At 47.2% G+C, this 27798-nt stretch overlaps 1 protein-coding gene across 1 annotated transcript in view; it reads left to right on the top strand.

Annotated features, from left to right (window-relative positions):
* The window catches only part of MED15 (mediator complex subunit 15), a 55681-nt gene that overhangs the window by 16201 nt on the left and 11682 nt on the right, over window positions 1-27798 (top strand). Inside the window, 7 exon segments of the mRNA XM_039868399.1 lie at window positions 4422-4509; window positions 11917-11968; window positions 13390-13419; window positions 15005-15217; window positions 21132-21400; window positions 22457-22786; window positions 23823-23942. Of these exon segments, the coding sequence (XP_039724333.1) occupies window positions 4422-4509; window positions 11917-11968; window positions 13390-13419; window positions 15005-15217; window positions 21132-21400; window positions 22457-22786; window positions 23823-23942 (1102 nt within the window).

A 27798-nucleotide genomic window follows, 5' to 3' on the forward strand; every position in this document is an offset into this window, starting at 1 on the left:
AGGCCTGTCCTCACACCCTGGCCCTTTCTGTGCATCTCCCTTCATCCTGGCTACAGCCCTTTCATAGTGCTCCTTTATGAAGAGGATGTGCTTGGGGGGTGGCGTGCCTCTCTGAAGACCCAGAGCTGGCGAGTAGCCAGGTCATAATTCAAGCCCTGGTCTGTGTGATTCCGGAGCTCAGGCCCTTCATTCTCTTTGTACTTCCTGCCAGGTCCAGCTGCCCAGCACTTCTGTCTACCGCAGCACATGCCTTTCCCTGATCACCTTGGCCTCTACAGTTTGGATGTGGTTGTTCGAGGCTTGGTTTCTCCTGTGCCTGCCACGCTGATTCTCAGGTTCTGCATGTCATGTTCCATCAAAATACATGGCATTACCACTCCTTACAAGTAGCCAGGTTTTTGTATGATGCTGATTATTGCCTGCTGAGTACAGAGGTGAATGCCATAATCTCTGCTCTCAAGGTTGCTCATAGGACAACAGGGCCGACAGACAGGAAGTCAGCAATTTCCACAGGAGGAGCCATGGGTGTGATCAGAGTGACCACAGGGTTTCCGTGAAGCGGGGAGGGGGGTACCCGAGCGAGAAGGTCAGAGGGCCCAGAAGACAGGGCCGGTGGCGTAGTCGGGCAGCTTGCCAGGCAGCAGGGCCTAGGATAGTGTGCAGAGTGGGCGAGGGAGGCACGGCCATAGCCTGGGTTGCTCCCCACACTCACCGCCAGCTGTGTGGCTTGAGGAGCTAGCAGAGGTGGCAGGGCAGGAATGGGACCTTGAGAGAGGCCCATCCAGAGAGGTCATCACAGGTGCAGTGAGAGATGGGGTGAGGATTTGAACTTTAGAGAATGGAGATTAGATTGGGAACTGAAGAGGGAGTTCCCAGGTTTCCAGTCTGAGCGATTGGTGGGCACGGAGCTAAAGTTGCAGGGTATTTTCTTGGCGTGGCACTGCCTTCTGCTCAGGCGAGGTCTGTTACAGTAAGGGCCTCATTCAGTCCCTGGTGAGGGAACTCACAGGGCTTGTGTAATGGGTCAAGTCCTGCCTCAGAAGGATCTGGTCTAATCCAAATACCAGTGGAACCCTGACTGGGCAGACAGGTGTAACTGTGGTGACCAGGAAGAAACTAGAATGAAGGAGCTCGTGGAGTCCGGGTCACAGCAAAAGGCCATGTGCTCTCAGCTGGTATCAGGCCTCCATCCATCTTCTCAGAGGGCTGGTTGTGTCCAGGCAGTGGCCACCGCACAGAGCCTTTTTGTTATGGTGCTAAAATCTCCCTGGCAGCTTTAGGTTTGGTGGTGGCTGCCTTGGTGTTGGAACTGTGGCAGGATGGCCATTTAGGGTCTGCTCTGGTGAGCCCTGACACTGGTTTTGCTCCCTGACCTCCCCCAGCTGAGACCTCAGGCTTGCTTGTGTGGGGGCAGAGCTCACCTTGAAGTATTGGTTCTTTTCAGTTATGTCTCTGAGGCTGTAACCTCTGTATTTGGGGGTTGTCTCTTTGTGTGGTAGTTTGCCTTTGTTTAGGGACAGTTGCTGGAAGGGATTTGTTGTTTTCTGGAGGTGGAGGCTGAGAAGTGGTCATTCAGGTTCGGCTGTTATGGCAGGCATTTTGGGGACCGAAGCAAAGCCCAACTCAGGAAGAGTAGAGGAGGCTTTGGTGACCAGCTGGTCCTTCCCCTGTGCGAGACTGCTCCCAGCATGGGCCTGGGTCCCGGTGACAACCTCATACAGTGGATATGGTAGGTCCTGAGTGCAAAGGAGGGACACCACACGTAAGCACGGGTATGAAATGCTATGCAACATGCACTTAGAACCCCGATAATGGACAGGTACCTCTGACAAAATGCTGAGATGGTTGAAAAGGAAAGAACAGGCCCCGCTCCTTGGGGGAAAATGTAGGATAGTAACAGCAGAACTGCCTGGTTTCTTTTTTGCCTCATCTTCTGTTTTATGGAGCATGATCTGCAGACTACAAACAGGAGCAAAAACATTTTAAAAAATATGGTTTGCAGAACTGAAAACAGTGCTCAGGGTGCCTGTTTATTCTTCAGCCAACAAATACATAGAGCCAGTTTGGGCAGGCTCTGAGCGCAGCAGTGGAGGGGACCAGTGCGTGACATTGGCACTGTACTGCCTCACAGGGCCCTGGTGCCCGGCCAAGGAGCTGCCTTTTTCCTTGGCTCCGTACCTGTGCAGCCCCTTTCATAGCTCACAGGCAGAACTGGACATTTATCTCAATTCTGTTTCCTGTTATTAAGGTGTGTGTTCTAGCTTGTGAAGATATGCCTGTTTTTGGCCTCTAGTGTTGTCAGTGCTCCTCAGGCTCTGAGTCACTGACAGTGGTGCCCATGCAGTCCCTGTGCTCATCTGTGATGTTGCCCTGACCAGGGCTCCTCCAGCAGATGCCCTTGCACCTGGTACCTTCGGGCCTGCTGAGGTCCCCCCACCTCAGAGCTATTACAGTAAGTCCGTGTCTGTGTCTTGTCTCTGTGGATGTGCCAGGTGTCTTTGCTGGGGTCAGGATGCAGTGTCTGTGTGGGGCCTGTGAGTCTGCTGACCCAATCAAAAATGGCCAGCCAGCAGCTTGGAGGACTGCTTTTATCTAGCCAAGAGCCTAGCTAAGCCCTCGGGGATCACTGCTCTTAGGCAGAGCCCATCTGTGTAATTGAGTCTCACCCTCAAAGCCCTCAGCAGCCTCTCTGCCTCTCTGTGCCTCACACGTTGGCTCCTGGCTCTACCTTCTACCCGTGACCTCTTCACTGCCCACCTAGTCAGCCTCCAGGCTGTCCTGCTGGCTGGCAAGGGCCCTCTTGCCGTGTCCACTGCTCTGCTCTGGGTCCCTGCATTGGTCCCCATCTCTGTGGCAGGGTGTGCCTTACACTGCTGTTGGAAGGTAGGAAAGGGAACAAGTACTGTCCTGGGGGTCACAGGTGAGTTACCCTTCTGAAGATGGGTCTGCTCAGTCACTTCTCTTGTCGGAAATGCTCAGTGACTTAAAGCCTACCAGGTGACATCTCTCAGTCTCCACATGTGGAGTGCCTGCCCCATGCCAGCCTCAGCACATCAGTGCCTGGTCCTCCTGGCCTGCCAGCCTCGCTTCCCCATGCGTTGGATCTCAGATTGTCCTCATCATTTCTCTCACCTTTCTTGTGGCTGTGGTCACATATTTCCTTGTGTGTGCATCTGCTCTACCCTGGGTGCTTTGCCAGCGGGAACCTGTTGCTGCCTCCTTACCACAGGCTTGAGGAAGTAGATGGGGTAGGGACCCCAAACTCACATATGTTGAATGAGTTATCTAACAATGTCGTGAGTCAGTGTTATTTTATTTTTCTTAATATAGTAATGCAGGCTTGTCCATCTCTTAACATTTAGCTTCCTTTCTGTGATTTCTGTAAGAATCACAGACCTGATCGTGCAGTCCCATGTGCACACTCTTTCAGTAGCCTGAGATTTTTTCGTTTGTTTGGAGTGGTCAAAAAGCTTTCTAGCACCAGCTGGACTGGGCTTATTTTATTCTTTCGGGTGAGGCAGCAGAGCCCTGACGTGCTTGTTCATTTGTTTATCAGAAGGCCCAGCACTGGGAGACAAGTAAGAAGGCAGGCCATGAGCAGACAGGCCAGGCCTCGGCACATGAGCCTAATACACCCCTTCTCTTCTAACAAATGCACACGTGTTCTTATCTTTGTGTGTGCGTGTTGGGGGGGAGGGGTGTATGTGTGCTGCTGTTTAGAGGGAGCTTATGTTTAGCCAGTGTGCATGGCTCTATCCCGACAGAGCATCAGATGTGTGATAAGATTCACTCTCTTACTGTACTTGTGTTGGCAAATGCGGTTTTAAGATGTTTTCCACATGTGTGTGGTCTGTCTCCTCCTGCCCCCAGCTAAAAGTTATTGAAGTTGAGACTTATCCTCTGAGTCCCATCTGGAGAACTTGCGTGTCCCACATAGGGACCTTTGCCTTGGGAGGGACTGAGAGACGACTTTTCATGGCCCCTTTATTTTACAGAGGAGGAGACCAGAGCTGAGGTTCCACTGCTCTTAATGCCAGAATTGAGGACCCAGGCCACTCAGAGGGCAGGAAATAGAGGCTGGCTGGCCACTCAGCCTTCTAATATGCATTTGATTTTGTGCTGGTTGCGAGTGATCTCTAGGGCCTGGCCCCTCTGTCCCCTCATGCTGGGGGTGGCTGCTTTGCTTTGTGATGACCAGCTTTCCTGTTCTTTCTTGTGGCCCTGCCCTCTTATTTCCTTGTTCAGCTGTCTTTGATCACTCTACTGAGTGCCCTCCCTAGACCTCAGCAAGGCTGGTGTAAGAGGGACAGGCCCCTTCAACCCAGGGGTAGCTGCTGTTGCAGGGCCTTCTGGCCACGACCCTGCAGGAGTGGACTCATAGGTATACGTCACGTCACCATCTCTTCTCCTTTGTCTTTCAGTGAAGATGCAATGAGAAAAGCTGGCGTGGCCCACAGTAAATCCAGCAAGGATATGGAGAGCCATGTGTTCCTGAAGGCGAAGACCCGGGTAAGGCCCTGGTGGGTGGAGCCTCTGTCAGAGAGGCTCAGGAAGAGAAGGATGTGATGCAGATCTGGAAGCCTCTCTGCCTGGGAAGTGGGGATGGGGTGGCTTCTCACTGCTTGATCCCAGACACTATTGGCTTTGCCTGCAGCACTCTGGATCTTGTGTCTACTCTACAGATACAAGGAGGGTACTGGGGGGACTCTCAGGATACAGGCCCAGCCTCTGACCCCAGACTTCACTGCCAGCACCCATCATTCATGGTTAGCTCCCATGAATCTTGTAGAGCAGTCACTCAGGCCCCAGCTGCTCCTTCAGAAGGGACAAGTGCTCTGAGTAAGAACTGGCTCTGGCCTTAGGCCTCCAAGGGAGTCCTCACCTAAGCCCCACAGGGCCCTGACACGTGGGCCCGGAAGAGTTCCTGTCCCCTTTAGTTAAGTGATGAAGGTGATGCTGGTGGAGATTGAGGCCTTGATCTAGGAACCAGGTAGGAATATCACAGGTGGAGGAGTTAGGGAGGGTTTCCACTGTGTGAGCTCTTGTCCTGGGCCAGGCAGTATGGGCTTCATGGGACTACCTCCTTCCATCCATGTGCTCTCCCTGGAGCAGAGCTGTTTTAGTAGAAGTGAAACAGAACAGGCACAAAGAAGCCAAGCTGCTTGTCTAAGGTTACCTAGCTTTTGCAAAGTGAGGCTGATACCCGGGGCTTTTGTTCTATACCACACCTGCCCTCTCCCCCATGCAGATCCTGACCTCTGACCCTCCTCTGCATTGAGTGTGCTCTGGGCATCTTGTGCCCAAGTGCAGTGTTGGAATTCTAGGACATGTTTGTGTGTCACAAATTAAAAGCAGTTGTTATTTATGGCCCTCAATTGGATATTGGCTTGGATAAACCAACTGTCAAGACATATAGAGGTCAATTGGGGAAATTTGAATATGGTCTGAACATTTAGATAAGGTAAACATTTTGTAAATGGAGAGATAAGAAATCACTGGCTGACGAAAGCAGGTTCCAGAACAGAAACCATCTATACAGTCTGGTCTTATACAGAGGTCAGAGCGCATGAGTGTACGTTTGTGAGCTCTGTGCCCTGGATGTATATAAATATTTTCTTTTATAACAACTTTATTGAGATCTACTTGATATATTATACAATTTACCCATTTAAAGTGTGCGATTCAGTGGTCTTTAAGATATTCAGTGTTGTCTAACCATCACCACAATCAAAATTTTATAACGTTGTCTAAAAGAAACTTCATACCCATTTGCTGTCATGCTCCATTTTCCCTGGACTCTTAGCCTTAGGCAACCACTTATCTGCTTCCTGTTGCTACGGATTTGCCTTTTCTGAACTCATATAAATGCAGTCATACAATATATGTTTTTGCAACTGGTTTCTTTCATTTAGCAAACTATTTTCAAGGTTCATCCATGAACCATGTTGTAGCATGTACTTCATTCCTTTTTATTGCTGAATAATATTCCTTATATGGATATGCCACATTTTATTTATCCATTCATCAGTTGAACATTTGGATCGTTTCTGCCTTTTGGATATTGTTAATATTGCTGCTATAAACATTTGTATACAAACTTTTCTGTAGACATACATGATTTTATTTTTCCTGGGTATACACCTAGGAGTGGAATTGCTGGGTCATACGGTAACTCTGTTTAACCTTTTGAGAAACTGCCAGATTGTTTCCCAAAGCAGCTGCATCGTTTTTTCCCACCAACAGTGTATGCGGTACTAGTTTCTCCACTCCTCATAAACACTTGTTACTGTCTTTTTTATTATAACTATCGTGATAAGTATAAAGTAGTATCTCATTGTGGTTTTGATTTGCATTTCCCTGACAACTAATGATATTGAGCATCTTTTTTATGTGCTATTGGCCATTTGTATATTTTCTTTGGAGAAATGATTATTCAGATCCTTTGCCCATTTTAAAATTGGGTTCTTGGTCTTTTTCTTTAGACTGCTAGAGTTCTTTATTTTGGATACATCTCTTATTAGATATATAATTTGCAGATTTTTGGGGGATGAGATGTTTTTGTTGTTTTTGTTAGTTTGCATTTTCTTAAAAGAGATTTGATGAGGCCTTATGGAACTTATTTTAGCTTTTGAAATGCAGAACTTGTTGGTTCAATATTGTTATCTGTTGTTTCATAAAGAACTACCCCAAAACTTAGTGGCCTAAAGCAATGAGTTATTTCTCCTGATTCTGTGGGTCAGGACTTGGGGCAATCAGAATTGCCTGTTTGGCATCCTGCTGCTATCACTTGTGACCTCTCATGAAGCTGCATTCAGCTTGTAGCTGTGCTTGGACCACATATTGTATAATTGCCTTCGTATAAAATACCTAGAATAGGTAAATCTCTAGAGACAACGTATTAGTTTCCTATAGCTGCTTTAACAAATTACCACAGACTAGCCATGGCTTTCGCCTCTTGGTTCAAGGCTCTGTCCTTGTCATCTTTCCTTTTTTTGAAGAATAGCACATGTTTGCATCTGAGTAGTTTTATCAGCCTGTTTCCTGCTAGTAGAATTTTAGGAATCTGACACTCTTCTTTGATTTCATCCAGTTTCTGTCCCTTTCAGTCCAAACTGGCAGTGTTCCTGCTATATAACACTCAAAAATCTTGTGGGTCTCCTGTGTATGTGACAGGATTCATGTCATTAGACAAGAGATTTCTTCTCAGATCTTTGCTAGATCATATAATTTCTGTTCCTGGTTTCTGTGAGACGATTGAGGGGATTCATGAATTACATGCCTAATCTCTTTGGCACTAGGAAAATTCGCCTGGCCACACCCTAACAGTGAATCTCCTAATATTAACTTTTTTTTTTTTTGTAATTTGAGTAACCTGAGAATTTCCCAAATCAAGTCCAAGTTCCTTTTTGCTTAATGATTCTTCCCTCAATTATCTCTTTCCTCTTGCATTTTACTATAAGCAGCCAGAATAAACCAGGCCAGGCTTTAACACTTTGCTTGGAAGTCTACTTAGCCAAATATCCAAGTTTTTTGCTTATAACTTCTGCTTTCCCCACAACTAGGATACAATTCAGCAAAACTTTCTGTCACTATATGACAAGGATTCTCTTTGTTCTAGTTTGCAGGAACATGTTCCTCATTTCCTCTGAGCCCTCACCAGAAACACCTTTAATGTTGATCTTTCTACCAATGTTCTGTTTCTAATGATACATGTATTCTCTAAGGTGATAGGAGCTTTCTCTACCAGGTTCCTCACTTCTTTCTGAGTCCTAAGTGGCAGAATCTTTAACATCCATTTTCTGCCAACAGCATTGCCTCACTCGCTTCTTCCTGCCCCTAGTGAAATGGGTGTTAGATTGAAAGAGCAGAGGGTGCAGTGACCTTGTTAGCAAGACTGTGTCTGAGATGATGCCTTATATTTATATTTCTGAGTGTTTCAGTTTTCCTGTAGGGCCACAGTTGGTCAGGAGTTCAGAGAATGAGGGCCTGACTTCTCCTATAAAGTTCTTTTTTCACTTATCGCCCAATGGTTCCATCATTTAACTGGCCATTGTAAAGTGGCAGTTGTCCTTAATTACAGCTTTTCTTCTATATTTATTAGTTGGCATTTTTCTGCAAAGAAGAGTTTTTTTTTCTTTTATCATCAGGGCTACTTGGTTGCTTGAAACACAGCCTGTTCTGGACCACCAGGAATGCTTTCCTATCCATCGTTTCTTTCCAGGGCAAGGAAAGATACCCGCTTTGATACCCCCAGGGTGACCAGTGGGACTTAGGGATGAGGATAAGAATGGGTTACCTGTCAGTAACATTATGAGTTTGAGGCACTGCATCTAGTGTGTTTCAGTTCATTGTAGTTGTTCGTTTTGTTGCTTAGACGATCCCATCCTCATCCAGTGGCAACCCCAAAGCACCGTCCTGTCCCTCTTGGTGCCCCTTATCACCAATCCTTTCATCTTTTGTAGCTTGCCTGCCATCTTGGCCTGGAATCGGCCATTCTTCTAAGGAACTGTGATTCCTTTTTGAGAGTGAAATGGTATTTAGAGCTTGCATTCTGGGCACTGGCTGCTCATGGCATCTAAGTGCTTTTTTTGTTAGCAGAGCTAAGAAGTAACGTTTTTGAAAAACAACCACCTCAAAAACCCCTAACTTCACACTGATGTTTCAATTCAGATTTAACCTATGGAGTTTTACTTTCATTTTAAACATGTACCTTTTCTCTTACTATGAATATCTTGGCTTCTCATATCATTAGCATATTTACTTACTTGCTTTAAAATACTTTCAGAATAAACAGACTAATGTTACCACCAAATTAGTGACAAATAATAACAAAATGTGGAATGAAGTTTATGGTTTCTTTTTGCTTTCTTTTTTAAGTTTAAGACTTCTTTGCATCTCTGTTTGTCCTTAAAATGTATCCCTTCCACTAAGGATGTGGAGTGTTTTGTTTGCTTTTTTGTTTTTTAAAATGATCACTAAAAGGACTTCTTTTCCCTGTGTGATTCTGACACCAACTTGATATCTAGCTCATATGTTTTGGTTTATTTTGAATTTTTAGGAATTATACTTATTTCTTTCTATTTGGTTTTATTTTGATTTGGTAAAAGATTTATATACTTCCAGTGTGAAAACCTTATAACAAGCTGGGAAATCTCATTTCCAGCCAGTTCCTGGTACCTCTGGGGGTAACTTTGATCTTCAATTTTTGTTTATCCTTCCGGCATTTCTTTTTGCAGATATAAGCAAATATATATATTCAGATTCCCTGTGTCTTAATCCAGAGGTGTTAGTGTGTGGCATGTGGTATTTTATGTGGAGCGTATATGTGTCCCTGCTGCTGCTCGCTCCACATCCATGTGGGGAGACGTTTTTCACCCTATTGTTGGGCCCTTATTGCAAGGCTTGTATAGGTCAAGCAAGTATTTATGTAAAGTGTTTTCCCCCACATTTCTGTCTTCTTATCTGCAAACCAGGCATGTTAGTAGTACCTGCTAATAGAGTGGTTGGAAGAACTAAAAGCATTAATATATGTGAAGTGTTTTAGGGCTGCACCTGGCACCGTATCAGTGCCAGTGTTAGCTGTTATTGTCTGTGGCCAGGTAATACCCAGCCTCAAGTGCAGCCTGAACACTTAAATTTTTAATGTCGGGCAGAGGAGGTAGTAATGGTGAGTGAAGATAAGGAAGGTTACATGCTCTTTAGCCTGTTTCCTGGAACACTCCTGGAGAGGCGGAGTGCTTTAGAGCAGAAGGAGGTACCGTAACCTGTCTGTCTGGATGGGGGGCCCAGAATTCTCACACCTGGAGAGGCCAGTCAGGATGCCAGCATTCTGCAGATGGAGATTTAGGAGCCTGGGGAGTAAGATAGGCCAGCCGGGGGAAATCAGAGGTGCAGTTCAGATCCCAGCCTCTCCCGTGGAAAGGGGCGCTTGCAGCAGACCTGCAGTGCTCAACCCCCAGTGGTTTCTGAGTGACCAGGCCTTTGCAAGAACTTTGAAGGTGTATTTCACCCACAAGAAAGCCCCTTGGCAGCAATGCGACTAACTGCTTCCTGCGCTCATTTCTCCTGTCAGATGGTAGCATTCCTCCCTCCTCCTCAGGCCTTCTCACATTGGTCTGGTCCTGAGAGCTTCCACTTCACCAGGGGAGCAGCCTCAGCCAGGAGCAGACTGTGCTGGCCGTCCCCACTCTGGGCCAAGGAATGACGCTGGGACTGCATTGTGGTGGCTTCCGGTCCTGGTTTATGCGAAAGGTTTTGAGGACATGGTCTTGAGCCCCATTTACTGTATCTTGTGTCTGAGTGAAAGTATTTGGTTGCTGTTTCTCGTTTTACCTTTTATGAAAGTGGAGAAAACAACAAATTCTTTTAAGGTGTCGCCCACCTAAAAGATGGCCCAAGGCCTTAACCAGACACCAGACATTGACCTGGCAAGCTCCTAGTCCTGTCTGCTCATACTTGGCCACTTCATTTCCCGAGCTCACTAACACCACCTTCCTTGCTTCCCATACTGTCGTCCTTCATGGAGCAGCCTCGGCAGGTGGTCCGTGCAGGAGCCCAATTCCGGGGCCCCTTCATTCCCAGCACATTCTCTTTTCTACCAGAAATTGATGGAGTTAGTCAGAAATTGAGGATGTCGACAGCACCTCCTGAGTGTCCAGAACCTCACTGTCCTTTTCTGTACCCGCTTCCTTTGACGTGCTTATCATCCCAGCCTTACCATTTCCCCTGGGCCTTTTACCCTCCTAGTTTCCTCTGTTGATTCCCCTGGCTGGAAAAAAAAGTGGTGAGGTGAAGTTTGGAATAGATGAGGGATAATAAAGATTTTAAAAGTGTGCGTATAGTTTTACATTCATCTGAGACCACTCATTTTATTTCCCTTTCCATGAGGTGTTCCTACAACAGAGGTTCACTGAGTGTCCCTAGGCTCAAAGGCATGTATCTCGGGGCAGTACCATCACAGGTGCTGAAGCTGGGTCCTAGGTCTCATCAGTCTGCTGTTAAGTGGACTGTCACTGTCAGTAACTTAGGAGGAGGGTCATGTGAGGAGGGCAGAGAGTGAAGGTTTTGCCCTTTCGAGGCTGCCTTGCTGGAAGGATGGGCATTTTGAGGAGGAGAAGGATTGTATAGCTTCTGCGAAATTAGATTTTAACTCAAACAGATTTTAACTTTGTTGACGAGAGGACAAACTCACAGTAATGATTTCCCCGGAACACCCGGGAGTGAGTGTCCTTGGTTGCAAAGAGGACAATTGGTGGAAGGCAAGCCCTGCTGGGCAGTTCCAGAAACACAGCAGCTGGGCAGCTGGGCAGCTGGGACAAAGACAGCCCTAGGCAGTGGCCTTCACCTGCCATCCTTGAGTGGCCTCGTGTCCTCTTCCTTGCCTGTGTAGTCAATTCAGATCTCCAAAAGCAGAGCCAGGGACTTCCAGATTTGCATGCAAGTGTGACGTCAGCAGTGAAAAAGCAACAGGCTGGCTAGTAAAAGCAGAAGTACTTGAATACAGATAGTGCAAAGACAAAAGCAGCCAGCCCATGACTTCTAATATGCCTTGGGACCTTAGGACATTTCCTCATCCCCTCTAGACCTACTGTCCCCTCTGAAAAGAATGGTGCCTGAGCTGGCTCTTGGGCCTCTTAGTTAAGTGTTTACAGCAGGGCGGAAGGAGCAGCAGTTTGAAGTCTCTGGGTACCCTTCTTGTTTTTCTGTTTCTCTGTGCCATTTGTTGGTCTGCTGTAGCTCAGCACGGACAGCTTTTCTCTGAGATCTGGATTCCAGAGGAGACTGAACCAGGCAGAGCATTGCCATCAGGGCAAGTGGGCCTCAGCATGGTGGCATGGGAATTAAAGGGGGTGGCAACGGGGAATTACATGGCCTTACTTCATCTGGTATTAAACTGCTTCCTGTGTTTACTTTTAGGACGAATACCTTTCTCTCGTGGCCAGGCTCATTATCCATTTTCGAGACATTCGTAAGTAAAATTTTATATTTCTGGATGGTTGTGAGAAGCTGGCTCTGTCGTGTGGTAGTGGAGACTTTCTTGGGCACAGTGCTTGAGTTAGAATGTCTGTGTAAAAGCTCCTGCTTTCTGGGATGTTCTTTATTACTTTGCATTTGATTCCATCTCTCCCATCCTCCTAGAGCCTCAGCCTCAAAAATACTGATTTTACCATAATGGAAATGTTAGCCTCAAAGTGGTTTCAACTGGACTGCTGTTTCTGCTTGTCTATTTAACTTCCTTTTTTAAAAGAACCATTACGTTTATCTCTAGGCAGTTCTTAAATAAGCAGTTTACCGTGGAACAGAAACTTCCTTCTCTAATAGTTGGTTTTATTGACCCAGGGAGGCCTGACCTAAATGTGTTTCTGTCAGGCTGGAAGCTTCTAAGGCCAACTTCCTAAATCCTGCCGCTAGCTCCCTGCCATGATAAGGGTCACCCGACCCCTGCCACATTCTGGCTCCTCTGATTCCCAGGATCCTGCTCTGGTCCTATCAGCCAGGCAGAGCAGCAGCTTTGGCTCTTCAGAGTGTTAGGGTCCTGGTGGTTTTTAATGTGTTACGTATGAGCACATAGACACTGAGCGTTCCTGGATGGCTGCAGTCTCTAGAGGAAACCGGCTGGCAGGGCACTTTGTGTTTTCAGCCAGTAGCGCCTCCTGCCTGCCTACAGTTGTGTGGCCATGGGAGATGGCCTTCTTCTGACACAGCCTGTCCTTGGAGCAAATCCAGTTGCTGTTCCCCTTTGATTGTAGAGGCAGCTACATCTTCAGTGTCCCCGGCATGTTGGCAAACACAGTGCTGTGGGCTACCGTGTCCACAGCCGCCTCACCAGCTCTTCAGGGGAGTGTAGAAGTGGTGCGGCAGTTCCCTACCTGGTGCTGGGGCCAGCTAGATCTGGCTTCGAGCCAGCCTTGGCCAGCCTCATCTAGAAAATGGAGATGCTCCCTCACAGAGCAGGCTGAAAATGGAGGTGTTGTGGAATTCTTAGCACCATTCTGAGTCCATCATGGATCCCTGTGGCTTTCTTGTTTGCTGCTCAGGGCCCATGGTGAGATTCTGGACCTGGGAAAGAAAGAGAACTAGAATAGGTCCAGAGTAAGTGAGCTCTACCTGGGGGCAGTTCTCTGGGGCCCCAGGCTGACCTTGAGGCGGTTTGGCACCATCTTTCCCCAGGCCCCCTTGTGTGTCAGCACTACCAGGAATGGGATGGACCAAATATTTCTCTCTCTCTCTCATACATTTACTCATGCTCTGAAGCTCTGAGGTGTTTTTATCTAGTTTCTAGGCAGGGGCAGCTCAGTTTTAGCAAATGATCTCTAGGCAAATTCCTGTAAAACTGACTTACTATGGAAATATGTGGTTATGTAAAACTGTTTACTTTTTTTTTTTTAGATAACAAGAAATCTCAAGCTTCTGTCAGTGGTGAGAATTTTTCCTTTTTGAATTAAAATTGATCCCAACCTTGGATCTGGGACAACAGGAATGAGATTGTGGCTCCTGCGTGTGCCTGGGGTTAAGCTGTTACTAGAGGTGAAAGTTCACAGAGAGAAAAGCTCTGGCTGACCGTGAGAACTGTGGAGCTGCACCCCTCCCTCCCCATCCTTCCTCTTCCTGGCAGTCTGTGCCGTCATATGATACTGCCCCATCACGTTTCACTTAAATACTGTTTTTGACCAACAAAAAGATTGTAAAAACTCACATAATTATTGAGACCTTGTCTAAAATTTTGAGCTCTCTGGGAGAGAACTGTTATGGTATATTCAGTATAATAACATGTAGTGGTAGTAGTTCTTAGGGAATAGCTGTGAATTCACTTTCTTAAGTTTCTAGTTTCTTTATAAGTTAAAAACTATCATTTATTTTTACTTTTTAATTTCAAGGCTTTATCACTTAAGAGGAACACTATCTGATGATTCATCCCTAATTTCACTGACTGAGCTGCCAGTGAAGAAGTTTAGGTCTAAGATGGCCAACTAAACCCTGACCTGTTGGGAAAGGAGTCAGCCTGCTATGCTGTTTGTCTTAACATAGGCAGCAGAGCTATATATGTCAGATGATTGCCAATGATTGCCTTGGCCAAGCTAGCTGCATCTGCCTGTGTGGACCCTGTCCCCCCTCAGGGTATCTGCATATGCAGTGATTCTTAGCCAGCTGGGGCCAGGTGGGATCAGAGGACATGGCCGGGAGAATTCTGGGCTCTTGGCATTGAAGCGTGGGGTCCTTTGGCGCCCGGTTCTGTCACAAGGTGCCCAGGCCAGGCCATATCTGTCTGTAGGTAGCCTTTTGCTGTGAGCCACACTCATGAGAGTGTGTGACAAGAACCTTGGGTTCCTTGTCCTGAGTCACAGAATTGCTCACTGAACTGAGTCCGCAGACCTTGTGGATTTGGCAGTGTCGTAGTGCCCCTCAACACTGTGTGGACCCCTTTTTCATGCCTTAGCTTTTGCTGGTTTGGTGGCCCTGGATGTAGGAGTCTATCTTAAGAACTGCCCCTCTGTGGAGGTCGTGCACAGATTAGCAGAGATGGGCTTCTGGTGTGCAGGGAGACATGTAACCTCCCTGGAGAACATCTGTCTGTCTCCCTGGCTTCTCTGGCCCCTGTGTTCTTGTTATTCAAAGAAGGGCTTTTGTGTGCTCACACAGCAGGAAGGGTTGTACAGCCAGGAGGGGTAGGGGCCGCTGCCTGCCCTGAAGGGCAAGTTAATCCCTCAACATTAGGACCCTGGCACAGGCCAGACCAGGACTATGGCACATGCTCCCTGCCCAGTAAGGCTTATGGTCCAGAAGCAGTAACAAATATGCCCAACATCTTGTCCCTTGGGGTGTGATAGACAGTTGGGCTTGGGTTTGGGAGGCTTCCAGGACTCTGTTCTCTCACCATTTGGGGCTTTGAGGGGCTCAAGCCTGGAGACAGCATGGGGCAGGTGTTCTGAAGCCTCATAGCCTTTGGAGCCTCGTCCACTTTGTGGGCGCTTCCTTGAGACGCTGTGCCCTTGTGTTCCCACAGACCCTATGAATGCACTACAGAGCCTGACTGGAGGACCTGCTGCAGGAGCAGCTGGAATCGGCATGCCTTCTCGGGGCCCAGGACAGCCCCTGGGCGGGATGGGAGGCCTTGGCACCATGGGGCAGCCAATGTCTCTCTCTGGGCAGCCACCCCCCGGCACCTCAGGGATGGCGCCCCACGGCATGACTGTCGTGTCTACGGCAGCTCCACAGAGTGAGTACCAGGCTTCTCAGAGAACCTGCCACACTCTCTGGTGGCAACACGGATTTTATTCCTTTGCTTAAGATGGTGTCGAGAAGAGCCTGAGAGAAGCTCCAAGGAGTTCTGTTTTTTTATCTTTTTGTCTCTGTTGGTGTGGGGAAGAGAGGCTCTAAACCTTCTTTGGGCTACCAGAAGGGTTAGGTGACACTGAGCCCCTCCTTTTACCCCTAGGTGGGAATGGAGGACTCTTAAGGAGGTTGGGGTGGCATGGGGCCACATCCAAGGGCTTGTGTTTTGTAGCCGAAATAGACAGTTGCGTCTCAGGGTAGTCTTGGGGCCACAAAGAAGTGCTGTCAATGCCAGACTTCCCCGATCTCAGGAGCTGTCTCTTCTAGTGCTGCCCCTGCCCTCGCTGCGCTTCTCTGCAGGACACAGCCCTGTGTTCTCTGCCTAGCCACAGCTGCCAGGAGCTGGGCAGCAGCGCAGGCCTCCCCTTTTCCAAGACCTGTTTTGATGAACCTTTGGTTTTCACATTTATTCAGTACTTGTATGTACTTCAGGACCACAGATGGCATTGGTACTTTTTTCCCTCTATACAACATTTTATGTTTGAAATACTTTGCGTCATAGGAAGTTGCAGAATAGCAGAGTTCCCGTGTGCCCTTCACCGAGCTTCCCCAATGATAATATTTTAGTACATCATCACAACTGAGAAATGAACATTGGGACAATACTGTCAACTCAGACTATTCAGACGTCACCAGTTTTTACATACATTCTTGCACATGCACTTACGTGTGTGTAGTTCTGTGACATTTTATCATGTGTGGAATAGAGTAACCACTGTCACAGTCAGCATGCAGAACTGTTCCGTCACCACCAATAAGCTGTCGTATGCCTCTTAATCACACACACTCCACCAACCCTCAGCCCTGGCAATTGCTGATGTATTCCCTGTTGCTATAATTGTGTCACTTTGTGAATGTTCTCTCTGGAATCATATAGTATCTGACTTTTTGAGATTGGGTTTTTTCATTCAGCATAATGCACTTGAGATCCTTTAAGTTGTACCAGTAATTTGTTCCCGTTCATTGCTTAGTAGTATTCCATGGACTAAGTGTACAAAATTTACTTATTCATTTACCCTTGAAGGGACATTTGGGTTGTTTACAGTTTGGAGCTGTTATAGATAAAATTGCCGTGAACACTCGTGTGCAGGTTATGGTGTTTCAGTGTATTTTTGTCACATATCCCTTGCAGTAACCCTATGAAGAGGGCAGTGTCACTGACCCGAGCACCCTGTTCTTTGTTGGGTTTACTTTACAAGCATACCCTTGCTCGTCTCAGAGACCACATATGTCCTCATTCCCACTCATTCCTGCACTGGAACCTTCTATCCCCAGCCATCGTATCTTTATTCTCCTCTCTTTACCCATCCCTTTCCATCTGACTCTTAGCTCTTTGCTCAGTTCTTCTTTAGGTCCTTTGTCCCCTTCTGTCTTATCCGCACACCTGACACAACAGGGAAGCTTATGGAAAAACACACAGGAGATGCGCTGGCCCTGGCTCCTCTTTACATTATACTCTGTTCTGGTTGAATTTCTTTTGTCACAAACTTATAATAAAAAAAGTTTTAAAATGTAAGAGTTTAGTATGTTCCCATGATTTGTCTTGGAGTCTCACTCCTAACAGAAGTTCAGTGGCAAAGCTTTGGTATCCTGCACATACCCTCCCCAGTCTGACCTTGACCCACATCCTGTTTTCAGCTTCTGAGGGACCTGTAACCTGTATAGCTCTAGGAAAGGGTTGAAGTGGGTTCTCTACTTTCATGTACTGCTGCAGCCTCTTTCAGAGACTCTCCCTCCCTGACTTTGATTTGAGCTTTTACCTGCCTCGTCTACCCGAAATAGGTGTTGTGGGCTGATGGGCATTTGCTGTCCCTTTTTTCGACACTTTCTCCAAATGCCACTCTGTGATTAAGGCCAGGGCCTGGGTCAGAGGTTGAGCTGGGGCTCTCAAAGGGCAGTCCATGGCACGCTGTGATAGTCCCCAGGTGACCTGGGTTATTCAAGGAAACACAAACGCTAACTGTGAATGAGGCTGTAGGCTGGGGTACAGGGTTAGAGTGAGACTTAACTTTTCACTCTGTATGCTTTCGTTCCTCAATGAATTTTATATCATATACATGTAAAACTGACTTTAAATATAAGTACTCTTTCTGGCTCTGACAGACTGGGTGCTGAGGAACCCTCCTTCTGGATAACTAGATTTGGGTAGGCTGCATTTTGGATTGCTGGGCTGGCAAAAAGTAGGGAAAGCTCTTTGCCCTGCTGCACCTTGGCCTTTTGCAAGATGGGAGAAAGCAAATCTGGGATCCCTCCATCCAGTAGAACTTGTGCTGGGGCTTCTGGCATCTCTAGCTCCCCTAAAGGCAAGGACAGTTTGGTAGAGAATGCTTCCAAGTTTCGGACTATGGGAACTACAGGTTAAGGTCCAGCAGTGAGCACACAGTCCAAGATAGCAGGCATGAAAGGAAGCAAAGACCACAAGGAGGAATAGACGCAGTAAACAGATGTGGAAATGCCCACATTGGGCTGCGCACATAGCAATTGTTAGGTATGGGCTTGGTGTACTTAAATAAAGGATGGAATTCCAAATAAACAAGCACTGTGATACCATCAGGAGTGACCAAGCAGATTTGAAAAGGAACCAAGTAGAACTTGTAGAAACAAGAAATAAAATTATTGAAAAGAAGGACATGGATTAATAAACAGCAGATTAACTAGAGCTAAAGAAAGAATTTGTGAACTAGAAGCTACATTTGAAGAAATTACCTAGAATTTAGCCCAGAGAAGAGAACATGGAAAACAAGAGAGTAAGAAATGTAGAGGATAAAATCAGAAGGTCTGACTAACGTCTAACAAAAGGAACAAGGGGAGAGAATGGAAGCACAGCAGTATGTGAGGAAATGATGGCTGAGAAAAGCTCAGCACACCTACACAGGTTAAATAAGTAGACTCAGCAGACTCGGTGATGGAGTCAAGAAGATAGTAGAAGGTGGTTAGAGCACTGAGAAGGGAGCTGCCAACCACAGTTGTGTGCCAGCAAAACTCTTCAAGGACTAGGAGGAAGCAAAGACGTTTTTAGATAAATAAAGCCTAAGATACCTTCACTAAAAGATATTTTAAGGACCTACTCTTATTGCTCACCGTTTCCTCTTACCTCTCAGACCGTCCTTCCCAAGATGCCAGGTATAAGATGGGAAAAGAAATGTTTTTCATGCAAGGTAGTAAACGTGTCAATCTAGACAGTGATTCTGAGCAGTTTTGCACATGGGGACATTATGCAATGTCTGAAGCTCTTTTTGAATGTCACAACTATGGGGGTGTTACTGGCATCCAGTGGGTAAAGGCCAGACATGCTGCTAAATGTCTTGCATGCACAGGACAGCACCCCACAACATAGGATTGTCTAGCCCAAAATTCAGTAGGGACAAGGTTGAGAATCCTTGGTGTAAACAAAAATTACCTCTGTAAAATGTTGCTCAGAGCCAACTTGCCACATTCCAAGCACTATTTTGAGTGTTTTACCTATAATAGATTATATCGTAGTTCCTTGTATGGGGTAGATGCGACTATTGTCTCTCTTCTACAGCTGAGGGAACTGAGGCACAGAGCAGTGACAGAGTTGGGATTTGAATGAAGGCGGTCTAGGTCAGAGGCTGTACCCCTAGCCGTTATCCTGTCTTGCCTCTTAATGTAAGTCTGCTGTGTGGCCATAAGAAAATAAACAGGGACCAAACTAAGTGGAAGTCGGGAATATATCAAGGATATCAGGTCTATCATGTGCACATAAAACGTACTTTAAAATATCAAGAGGGTTCTCAGGGTTCCTTGTTTTGGGGAAAGAGTTGTTAAACTAGAGTTATAGTTTATTTACTTAAATATGCATGAGAAAATTGGAAAAGTATTGCTAAAACAATAGATGTCGATTGTAAATTTCAAACCAATAAGAAAAAACGGAATAAGGAAAGAACAACAAAAATTCAAACAATACGAAGTTTAACCTGCCCACCCAACAAAAGTACAATTCATAAAAGAAAATATTTGTTAGTCATACCTCAGTAAAAAAGCAAAAAAGAAGGGAAAAGATTAGAAAAGGAAAGACAAATACAAATAAGCTGAAAAATATAAATATTTATAATAAATGTGAATTAACTAAACAGGAAATATGTTAGATATAAATGAAAGAAAACAATTCAGCTATATAATTGTTAAACACCTAAAATATAAGCTGGAAAAAGACTCAAAAATGAAAGATGTATTGAGCAGTTAGTTTCTTGGTTATTGATAATTAGGCAAACAAAAAAATGATAAATTTAGAAAAGATTTGAACAACATAATGAACGATTTCATCTAAGCATGTGGATAGAACAAATACACTTATAAAAATACCACGCAAACCTCAACAATTTCAAAGTATTACTGCCATATACATAATATTTTGTATCAAACAGAGTTAGAAATCTGTAACAAAAAGATAAATTTAAAAGTTCTTCCACCTGTCAGAATGGCTGAAATAAATAGTGACAACTCCAAACGCTGGCAAGAATGGAGAAGCGGGATCGCTCATACATTTCTGGTAGGAATGTAAAATGGTTTGGTTTCTTTAAAAACTAAAAATACAACTCAAGAATCTCACTCTTAAGCATCTATCATAGAGAAATGAAAGCTTTTGTTCACACAAAAACCTGTGTACACAAATGTTCGTGGCAGCTTTATGTGATAGCCCAAAGCTGTGATCACCCCAGATATCCTTTGTGGTATAAATGGTTAAATTGTGAGATAGCTGTACCGTGGAATACTACTTGGCAATAAAAGGGAGAGAGCTGTTGATATATGTTACAGACCAGATGATCTTCGGAGAATTAGGCTAAATGAAAAAGCTAATTGTCCCACTTATATGACATTTTTGAAAAGACAACATTTCAGAAATGGAGGACACCTTAGTGGTTGCCAGGGGTGGAGGGGTCGGGTTGCTTAAGGGGATGGCTCCGCTAGGGATCCCTGTGGTGTCAGAACTGTTCAGTGTCTTAACTGTAATGGTGGCTGAATCTACCCAGGTGAGAAAATTGTATAGAACTTAGTAATCACACCCACACAAATGAGTGCATATTCTGGTTGTGATATTATGTTATAATTTTACAAAAGTACCATCAGTGGAAACTGGGCAAAGCATAGAAAAAATCTGTATTCTTTCTTTTTTAAAAGATGACAGCTTTATTGAGATATAATTCACATACCATACAGTTCATCCATTTAATTTGCAACATTCAGTGGTGTTTAGTATATTCAGGGTTGTGCAGCCATCACCATAATCAATTTTAGAACATTTTCGTTATTCCCAAAGAAACTATGCCACTGAAAATCTTGTAAATGATTGTTTGTATCAGCATTATTCATAATAGTAAAACAGTGGAAACAACCCAAATGTCCCTAGTTGATGAATTAATAAACAAAGTGTGGGAAATCCCACATAGAATACTGTTCGGCAATAAAAAGAAATGAATTACTGATTATGCCACAATATGGAGGAAACTTGTAAATACAATGCTAAGCGAAAGACCACGTATTGCGAGATTCCACTGATTTGAAATGGTCTAAAATAGGCAAATCCATAAAGAGAAAGTAGATTAGTGGTCACCAGAGGCTGGGCCTCTTGGCCATTCAATAGACTTAGCCTTTTTCTTTTTATTATTATGAAATAATTCATAATAGTAAGTTTCATAAGTTTCAGATGGTGCTCCCATCACATCTGTTAAGTTCTAGCGGCCAGCGTGGTAGCAGACAATCTTAACCACCCTTCCTGTCTGCACAGCACTGGGGTGGCAGGCCTTTGCTTGTTGCGTTCCTTGCTGTGCCACCAGGCCTGACCCCTGGCTGGGTCTCATCTCCAGCCCAGCTGCAGCTCCAGCAGGTGGCACTGCAGCAGCAGCAACAGCAGCAGCAGCAGCAGCAGTTCCAGCAGCAGCAGGTGGCGCTGCAGCAGCAACAGCAGCAGCAGTTCCAGGCTCAACAGAATGCCATGCAGCAGCAGTTCCAGGCAGTAGTACAGCAGCAGCAGCAGCAGCAGCAGCAGCTACAGCAGCAACAACAGCAGCACCTGATTAAATTTCATCATCAAAACCAGCAACAGGTACCAGGTGCCTTTGTTTCTACACTCGGCCTCCGTTCTCTGGCCCTTGAGCCCTAGATACACGCCAACCACCATGCTGCATGCAGGGGCCCAAAGCCAGCAGCAGATCCTCATATATGGTGCCTCAGCTTCCTCCTCCATGAGCTTCCCGCAGAGCCTGGAATGTGGAGGAGAAATAGGCACTGACTTGCTAGGAAGGTGCTGTGATCACATGAGGAGGACCTTTCCACCAGGCTCCAGCGTCTGACTGCAGGCCTACTGTGTGCTGACAGCTGGCTCCGTGGAAGCTTCTGGGTACAAACAGTTCATGGAAGGGTTAACTGAAGCAGGAAGTGAGAAGAACATGCCAAGATCCAGGAATGCTTGAGCCATCCTGTGGGCATGTTTCTTTGGAGGACATGCATGCCTCCTGTTTTGTCCCTGAATGTTTGATTTTTGGACACAGCACTAATCATCTGGTGTCTTGTAAGAGAATGGCAATGTCACAGTAGAAACCCTGCTTCTAAGAAAATAATTTCTTCCTCCCATGATGTGCAGTCAGCATCCAGACGTGTTAAGCATCTATTGTTAGATTCGCTCTTGGTTGAGAGAGGGGATCCCTGAAGGGGCCTCTCCACTTTCCTACCTCCTCTAGGCCTTGGCCCTCTGCCTCCTTTCCCAGTGGCCATCCTCCTGGATCTTAGAGGCCTCTCTCTCAGAACCAAGAGTGGTTTACTATTACATACTGTAGAGACCAAGCAAGCATCACTGCAAAGGCTTCAGAGATCTGTCATCTGAGTGTTTATCCCAGCTTCTGCAGGGCTGCACTTAGATGGTTCCCCTTACTCGACCCTCCCGATAGTTCCCTTGATTCTTTTTCATTCTCTCAGGCCTAGGGGTGGGCCAGCCTCTGGTAGCCAGGGCACAAATGCACTCTTGGTGTGTCCTCAGTTTCCTTCTGTTGGAAGTGCTCCCTCTTCCCATGTGCGAACAGCCCAAGCAGGCTTCCTAGGGGCAAGGCTGGCCCAGAGCCCAGAGACCAATGGGATGACTGAGTGCTGTTTGTTCTGCCCCTAGATACAGCAGCAACAACAGCTGCAGCGGATGGCACAGCTGCAGCTGCAGCAGCAACAGCAGCAGCAGCAGCAGCAGGCTTTACAGGCCCAGCCGCCAATGCAGCAGCCACCAATGCAGCAGCCACAGCCTCCCCCCTCCCAGACCCTGCCCCAGCAGCTGCAGCAGATGCATCACCCACAGCACCACCAGCCCCAGCCGCAGCCCCAGCAGCCACCAGTTGCTCAGAACCAACCATCGCAGCTCCCGCCACAGTCACAGACCCAGCCTTTGGTGTCTCAGGCTCCGGCCCTCTCTGGACAGATGTTGTACGCCCAAACACAGCTGAAACTTGTGAGTACCCATGACTGGTGGTAGGCCTCAGTTCTTCCCTGGTGTCACATGCAGCTGGTGTCCGTCAGCAGTTTCTAGGGTTCCTCGTGTATAAATGGCATGTTCTCTCTTCAAGCACTGGGACTTAGGTGGTGCTTCCCCACACTGGACTTCACGTCTGGCTCAGCGAGGGAGTATGCATTCCATGAGCACTGGCTGATTTCAGCAGTGGCCATGGACGTTTTAAGATTGTGGGCGATTAGCTGGATGGCAGCACATATATTATCACTGTGGGGGAGGACGTGCTGGCTCCATTGAACGTCCATGGTGGTTTGCTAGTTGCTCAGAGTTCCATTCTGAGCAAAGACCCCTGTCATTACCATATAAAATGTTGCTTTCAGTCTCATGCATCTCTTTACAAAGCAAATTCAGTCAGTAACATTTACACAGAACAGAATATTGTCACCAAGTTGGGTAGCTGCATCATGGGGCCATTTAAATTTGGTTCACTTTCTTGGATTTTGTGACCTTTCCTATTGGTGATTCATTGATGGGAGTGGGGACAGGCCACGCCTGTACCTAGTGGCAAGTGAATAGAAGGCACACAAGGGCAGGCTGGAAGGCTGAGGACGGTCATGAGAAGCAGGTACAGGCACGCTTGTCACCTGAGAGCCAGCCCTGCTGCTGGCTGGCCAGCCACCTGCCCACTATCAACATTCTAGGCCCAGATGTTGAGCAGGCTGGGCTGTGTGCTCGACCTTTGGAGCTTTGCTGGTGGTGATGGCTGTATGGTAATATTCCAGTGCGGAGGCCACACTTCTCACCAGGGTTGGGGGAGGCGGGGCTTGGCTCTGCCAACTCAGAGCCAGGGAAACATTTCTGATGAGCTGTGGGATAAGGGATGGCCACTAAGGTGACATCATAGCTAGTGAAGTCATGATGGTACCACCCCCCCTTCTCATGAAAAGCTTTGATATTCAAAGCTCCCACAGAAGTACTGGTTATGCTGACCTCTGCCCTGGGTGGCTCCAAATTGCCTTCTCCCTTCCTCCCTCAGGTCCGAGCTCCGATGGTGGTGCAGCAGCCGCAGGTGCAGCCCCAGGTGCAGCCCCAGGTGCAGCAGCAGACAGCGGTGCCGACAGCTCAGGCCCCCCAGATAGTGGGTTCAGGAGTCCAGGTGAGGGCCATCAGAGCTGAGAGCTTCTGTAGTTGCCAGCAGGTGCATGCCCACTTGTGCATGGAGCTGGATTTATGGTGCTCTATGGCAAGGGTCTTGGTTGAATCAGGAGCCAGGTTGGTAAAGCTCAAGGCTCCTCTCCCCCTGGTACTCTGAGAGATGAGGGCTCCCCTAGAACCAGTCCTCTAGGGTCCTGGGGTGGCCAACTCTGCTTGGTCGTATCTGGGTCCCCCCAGCTACATAGCGCGCGTGTCATTCCTGTGACTTTTATGTCTTTCATCTTCCCTCTTCTGAAACCATACATTGAGGAGGGGAGTGTCACGGGCCTGTCCTTGCCTCAGCTCTGAGTACAGGGCTGGCAGCGGGTGGACAGTAGCTCTCTAGAAACTGAGAAGGGAATGAGAACAGCGGCATCTGGTTCTAGGGGACAGCGCAGGCTTGTGCTTTAGCCTCCTGCTGGGCTGAATTCTGGGCCTTGCTCCTGTGCTGGAAAGTGTGGCTGAGGCCAGCCACGCCCACTCTCTGCATAAAGGATGTCACTGGGATGGAGGAGGCCTTGCTCCGCCTTTCCTAGTAGAGGCCAGATGCTTGTTGGTATCTGGGTGTTGGAGTTCCGGCCGCTGTGACTTCTCCACAGAGCCCCCCGCCCTTGTGTGGATGCCAGGGTGGGGAGACGTCCAGTCTGGGGTCTCAGTTCTTCCCATCTTTACCCAGCGTTGGGAACACTGACAGTCCTGGCTCAGAAGAGTGTTGGCATTAGACAGAACAGACTTGCTAGTTGGCGTGTGAGACTATAGCCACCCAGTGCTGCACCGCGCTCCTGCCCTGCTCCTTACCCCCGCTCATTACCTGCGCGTGCGCAAGCTCCGTCTTGTACACAGGGCTGCATGTCAAGCATTTCTAGGATGCAGTGTGTTCCTTTAGTGTCAGCGACATTTCACTGTGGGGGAGGCTCAGAAATCGTCCTTCCTAGTCTCGGCTGCATTGCTTGAGTCTATGGGAAGCTGCCTGAGAAGTGTGCCTGTGGAGGGGCCTGAGGTGTTCAGATACAGTTAAGCCAGCCTAGTAGCCTCCATGCTCACTGCACCAAGTGGCCTGGGCCCAGAGTTTCCCACATCACCAGCTTGCCCAGACGTGGTCTCGTGTGAAACATACATGGACTTCTTTTCTGTAACTGAGGAGGGGCTGGCTGCCCTGTGACAAGGTTGGAGTCCCTCTCTGTCACCAGCACTGTTTGTCCTGGGCTTGTCCTCAGGCTTTCTAGGGCTCCCTCCTCTTGGTGTCTGATGCAGAGAAGGAGGTAGTACATGGTCACAGCCACCACCTACCCAGCCCACTGCCCTTGCCACTTTGTGACATTCCCTGCCCTGTTCCAGGACCACTCTTAATGGAAACTTCTGCATCTCGGGTCCGGTCTAGTAGGAAAGTGAGAGGCTTGGCATTCTTTATCCTGCAGCGGGCCCTCCTGAAACAGGACTTCCCTTTCCATCCCATTTCTTAGAGTTGGGGAAGCGAGTAGTCCTAGAACAGTTAGTTGATGTCTTCCGGTGGTCCCATCCTACTGGTTTATTCCTAGGTTTCTAGCTCAAAGAATTGTACTCCTGGAGCTTCCCTGGTGCCTCATCACTGTCTAAAGGCGGCCACGGCTGTGTGTGCTCAGTACTCCGCACGGAGCCTGTGCACAGTGCCACTCCTTCTAGTGGTTACTCCACCCTTTGCTTCTGCTGGAGGTCCCAGTCTAGCCAGCATGGGAGCTTGGCTGGGGGCTAGGCCATAGGCTCAGTCACTTCCAGAGTAACCTCGATTTGTAACCTTCTTTCCCTCCTAGTGGAGCGCTTCAGGCAGAGCTAAGGGCGGCTTGAGCCACCTCTTTTTGGGCAGGGACTTTGGTAGCTGCGGGAAATGAAGGGGTCCACCACTTGAGTACTTTTAGGTGGGTTCGGTTTTGTGAGTGCGCCTTTAGGGTTTTTAGGAGTGACATCCACCTCCCTTCTGTGTGTCAGAGACCAGCATCGAGCAGAGCTGGTGAGAGGCCTCGCCCTGGGCTGTGTAGCCTGCGGTGGGATACCCAGGTGCTGGTGGCACAGAGGGCATTCTTGTGCGGAGTGCAATTTGATGCAGTGCCTTGCAGTCCTCTGCTTCTGGTCTGCTGATTTGTCTCTGGGCTCACAGCAGATAGTACTGTTTCCTGGAGGCCGGTTTGCTGGCCTCACTGCATTGTTCTAGCAGCAGCGGGGTCTCCAAGGTATGGCAAGCCCTCCTGGGGGATCTCTGAATTCACAGCCTTCTTTTGCAGCCTCCTCTGGCACAGTGGACTAGACAAGGCTAGACGAATTCAGACCAAAAAACTTAAAAGAATACATGGCGACTATAGAAGATGGAAAGTTGAGAGAAGTATAAATAAGGGAAATATTTCAGAGTGGGAAAGACAGTTTGGTATCTTTTCTTTCCTATTCTCACATGGTCAAGGTCATAAGATATACATAGAATTTTGTGTATAGCTTCTTTCCTGGTTGCATTGCAATAGAAGTAAAATGTTCTCATAATTAAAAATTTTCGGTCAGCATTATATGTAGTTTCTCTTATGAATGTATCCTCCTGTCCTTAACTACTGTCATGTTATTGGAGCCTGAAGTTATTTCCAGTTTTTTTATGTTACCAAGGGTGCATGTCCTGATGAATAGCTGGGTTTTGGACTGTTGCCTGATGCTTCCCAAAAGTGAGTCACTGAGTCACTATGAGGCCCTCAGATCGTATCAGCCAGTCATCAGTCGCAGAGTAGGATTTCTATGTGGTACTCATGCATTTGACATCAGGACACAGGGACTATCTGTTGCGACTTTACGTATGTGAGCTGCTACACACGGGTAGGCGCTGATTCCATGAAAGAAGTGTTGGGATTGGCGGGCCTGAGCTGGCAGCCTTCTATGCTAGGAGTCTCTAACCTCCAGGCCACAGACTGGAACCAGGCCGCACAGCAGGAGGTGAGAGGCAGATAGCGAGCACAACTTCATCTATATTTGCAATCGCTCTCCAGCACTAGCATCACCGCCTCAGCTCCACCGCAGATCATCAGGCATTAGATTCTCATAGGAGCACTGGTCCCTGGTACCAAAAAGGTAGGGGACCGCTGCTCTATGCCTTATCTCTCAAATCTGCCCCCCTCAGAGCAGAAAAGCGGTGCCTTGTCAAATGCTTGGCAGTGCTATGGCCCGATGAGTGGCCGGGACTGTTACCCAGGGGCTGAGTTTTGTGGTTTTGGTGTTCCAGGAAAATCGATGTGCCCTTTTCTGCATACACCTGGCTCTTGTATCTGATGTTACTCGTGTAGATGAGAAAGCTGATGTCGCTGTGACCGCAGTGGGATTTACTAGGGCACAGCTGGATACCTGCACTGACTTTTTTTCTCCCCTAAATTTTATCTGTGACTGCAGATGAAACCAGAACACAATGTGTCTCCATTTCCAAACAGTCCTTATGCTTTTGTCTTTTAACATTCTATTTTCCTAGTGCATAGAAGCTTAACTATAATTCTCAAGTTACAAAGAATTCTCATCAAAGACACTTCCCTAATGTGCCACCTGCATGGACCCCTCTTTCTTCTTTCTGGGCCCGCGTGCCCAGTGGCCTCATAGGAGCCAGTATCCCAGCCTTCGGGATGGAGCTTGAATTCCTTTCTGGATGGATGTGTGTTGGGAGGTAGAGAAATGTGACTTGAGAAAATGAGAGAATGATTTGCTGGGTGTTTACTGCCTGGTTCATCTGATCCAGTAAACAGTACTGCTGTGTTTTTATTAGAATTTCTGTTTAAAAGAAAATGAGCTTTCCCTCTCAGGAGTTCTCAGTTTCAAAGAAA

Source organism: Pteropus medius, unplaced genomic scaffold (assembly GCF_902729225.1).
Source record: "Pteropus medius unplaced genomic scaffold, Ma_sr-lr_union100, whole genome shotgun sequence".
NCBI classification, from domain to species: Eukaryota; Metazoa; Chordata; class Mammalia; order Chiroptera; family Pteropodidae; genus Pteropus; species Pteropus medius.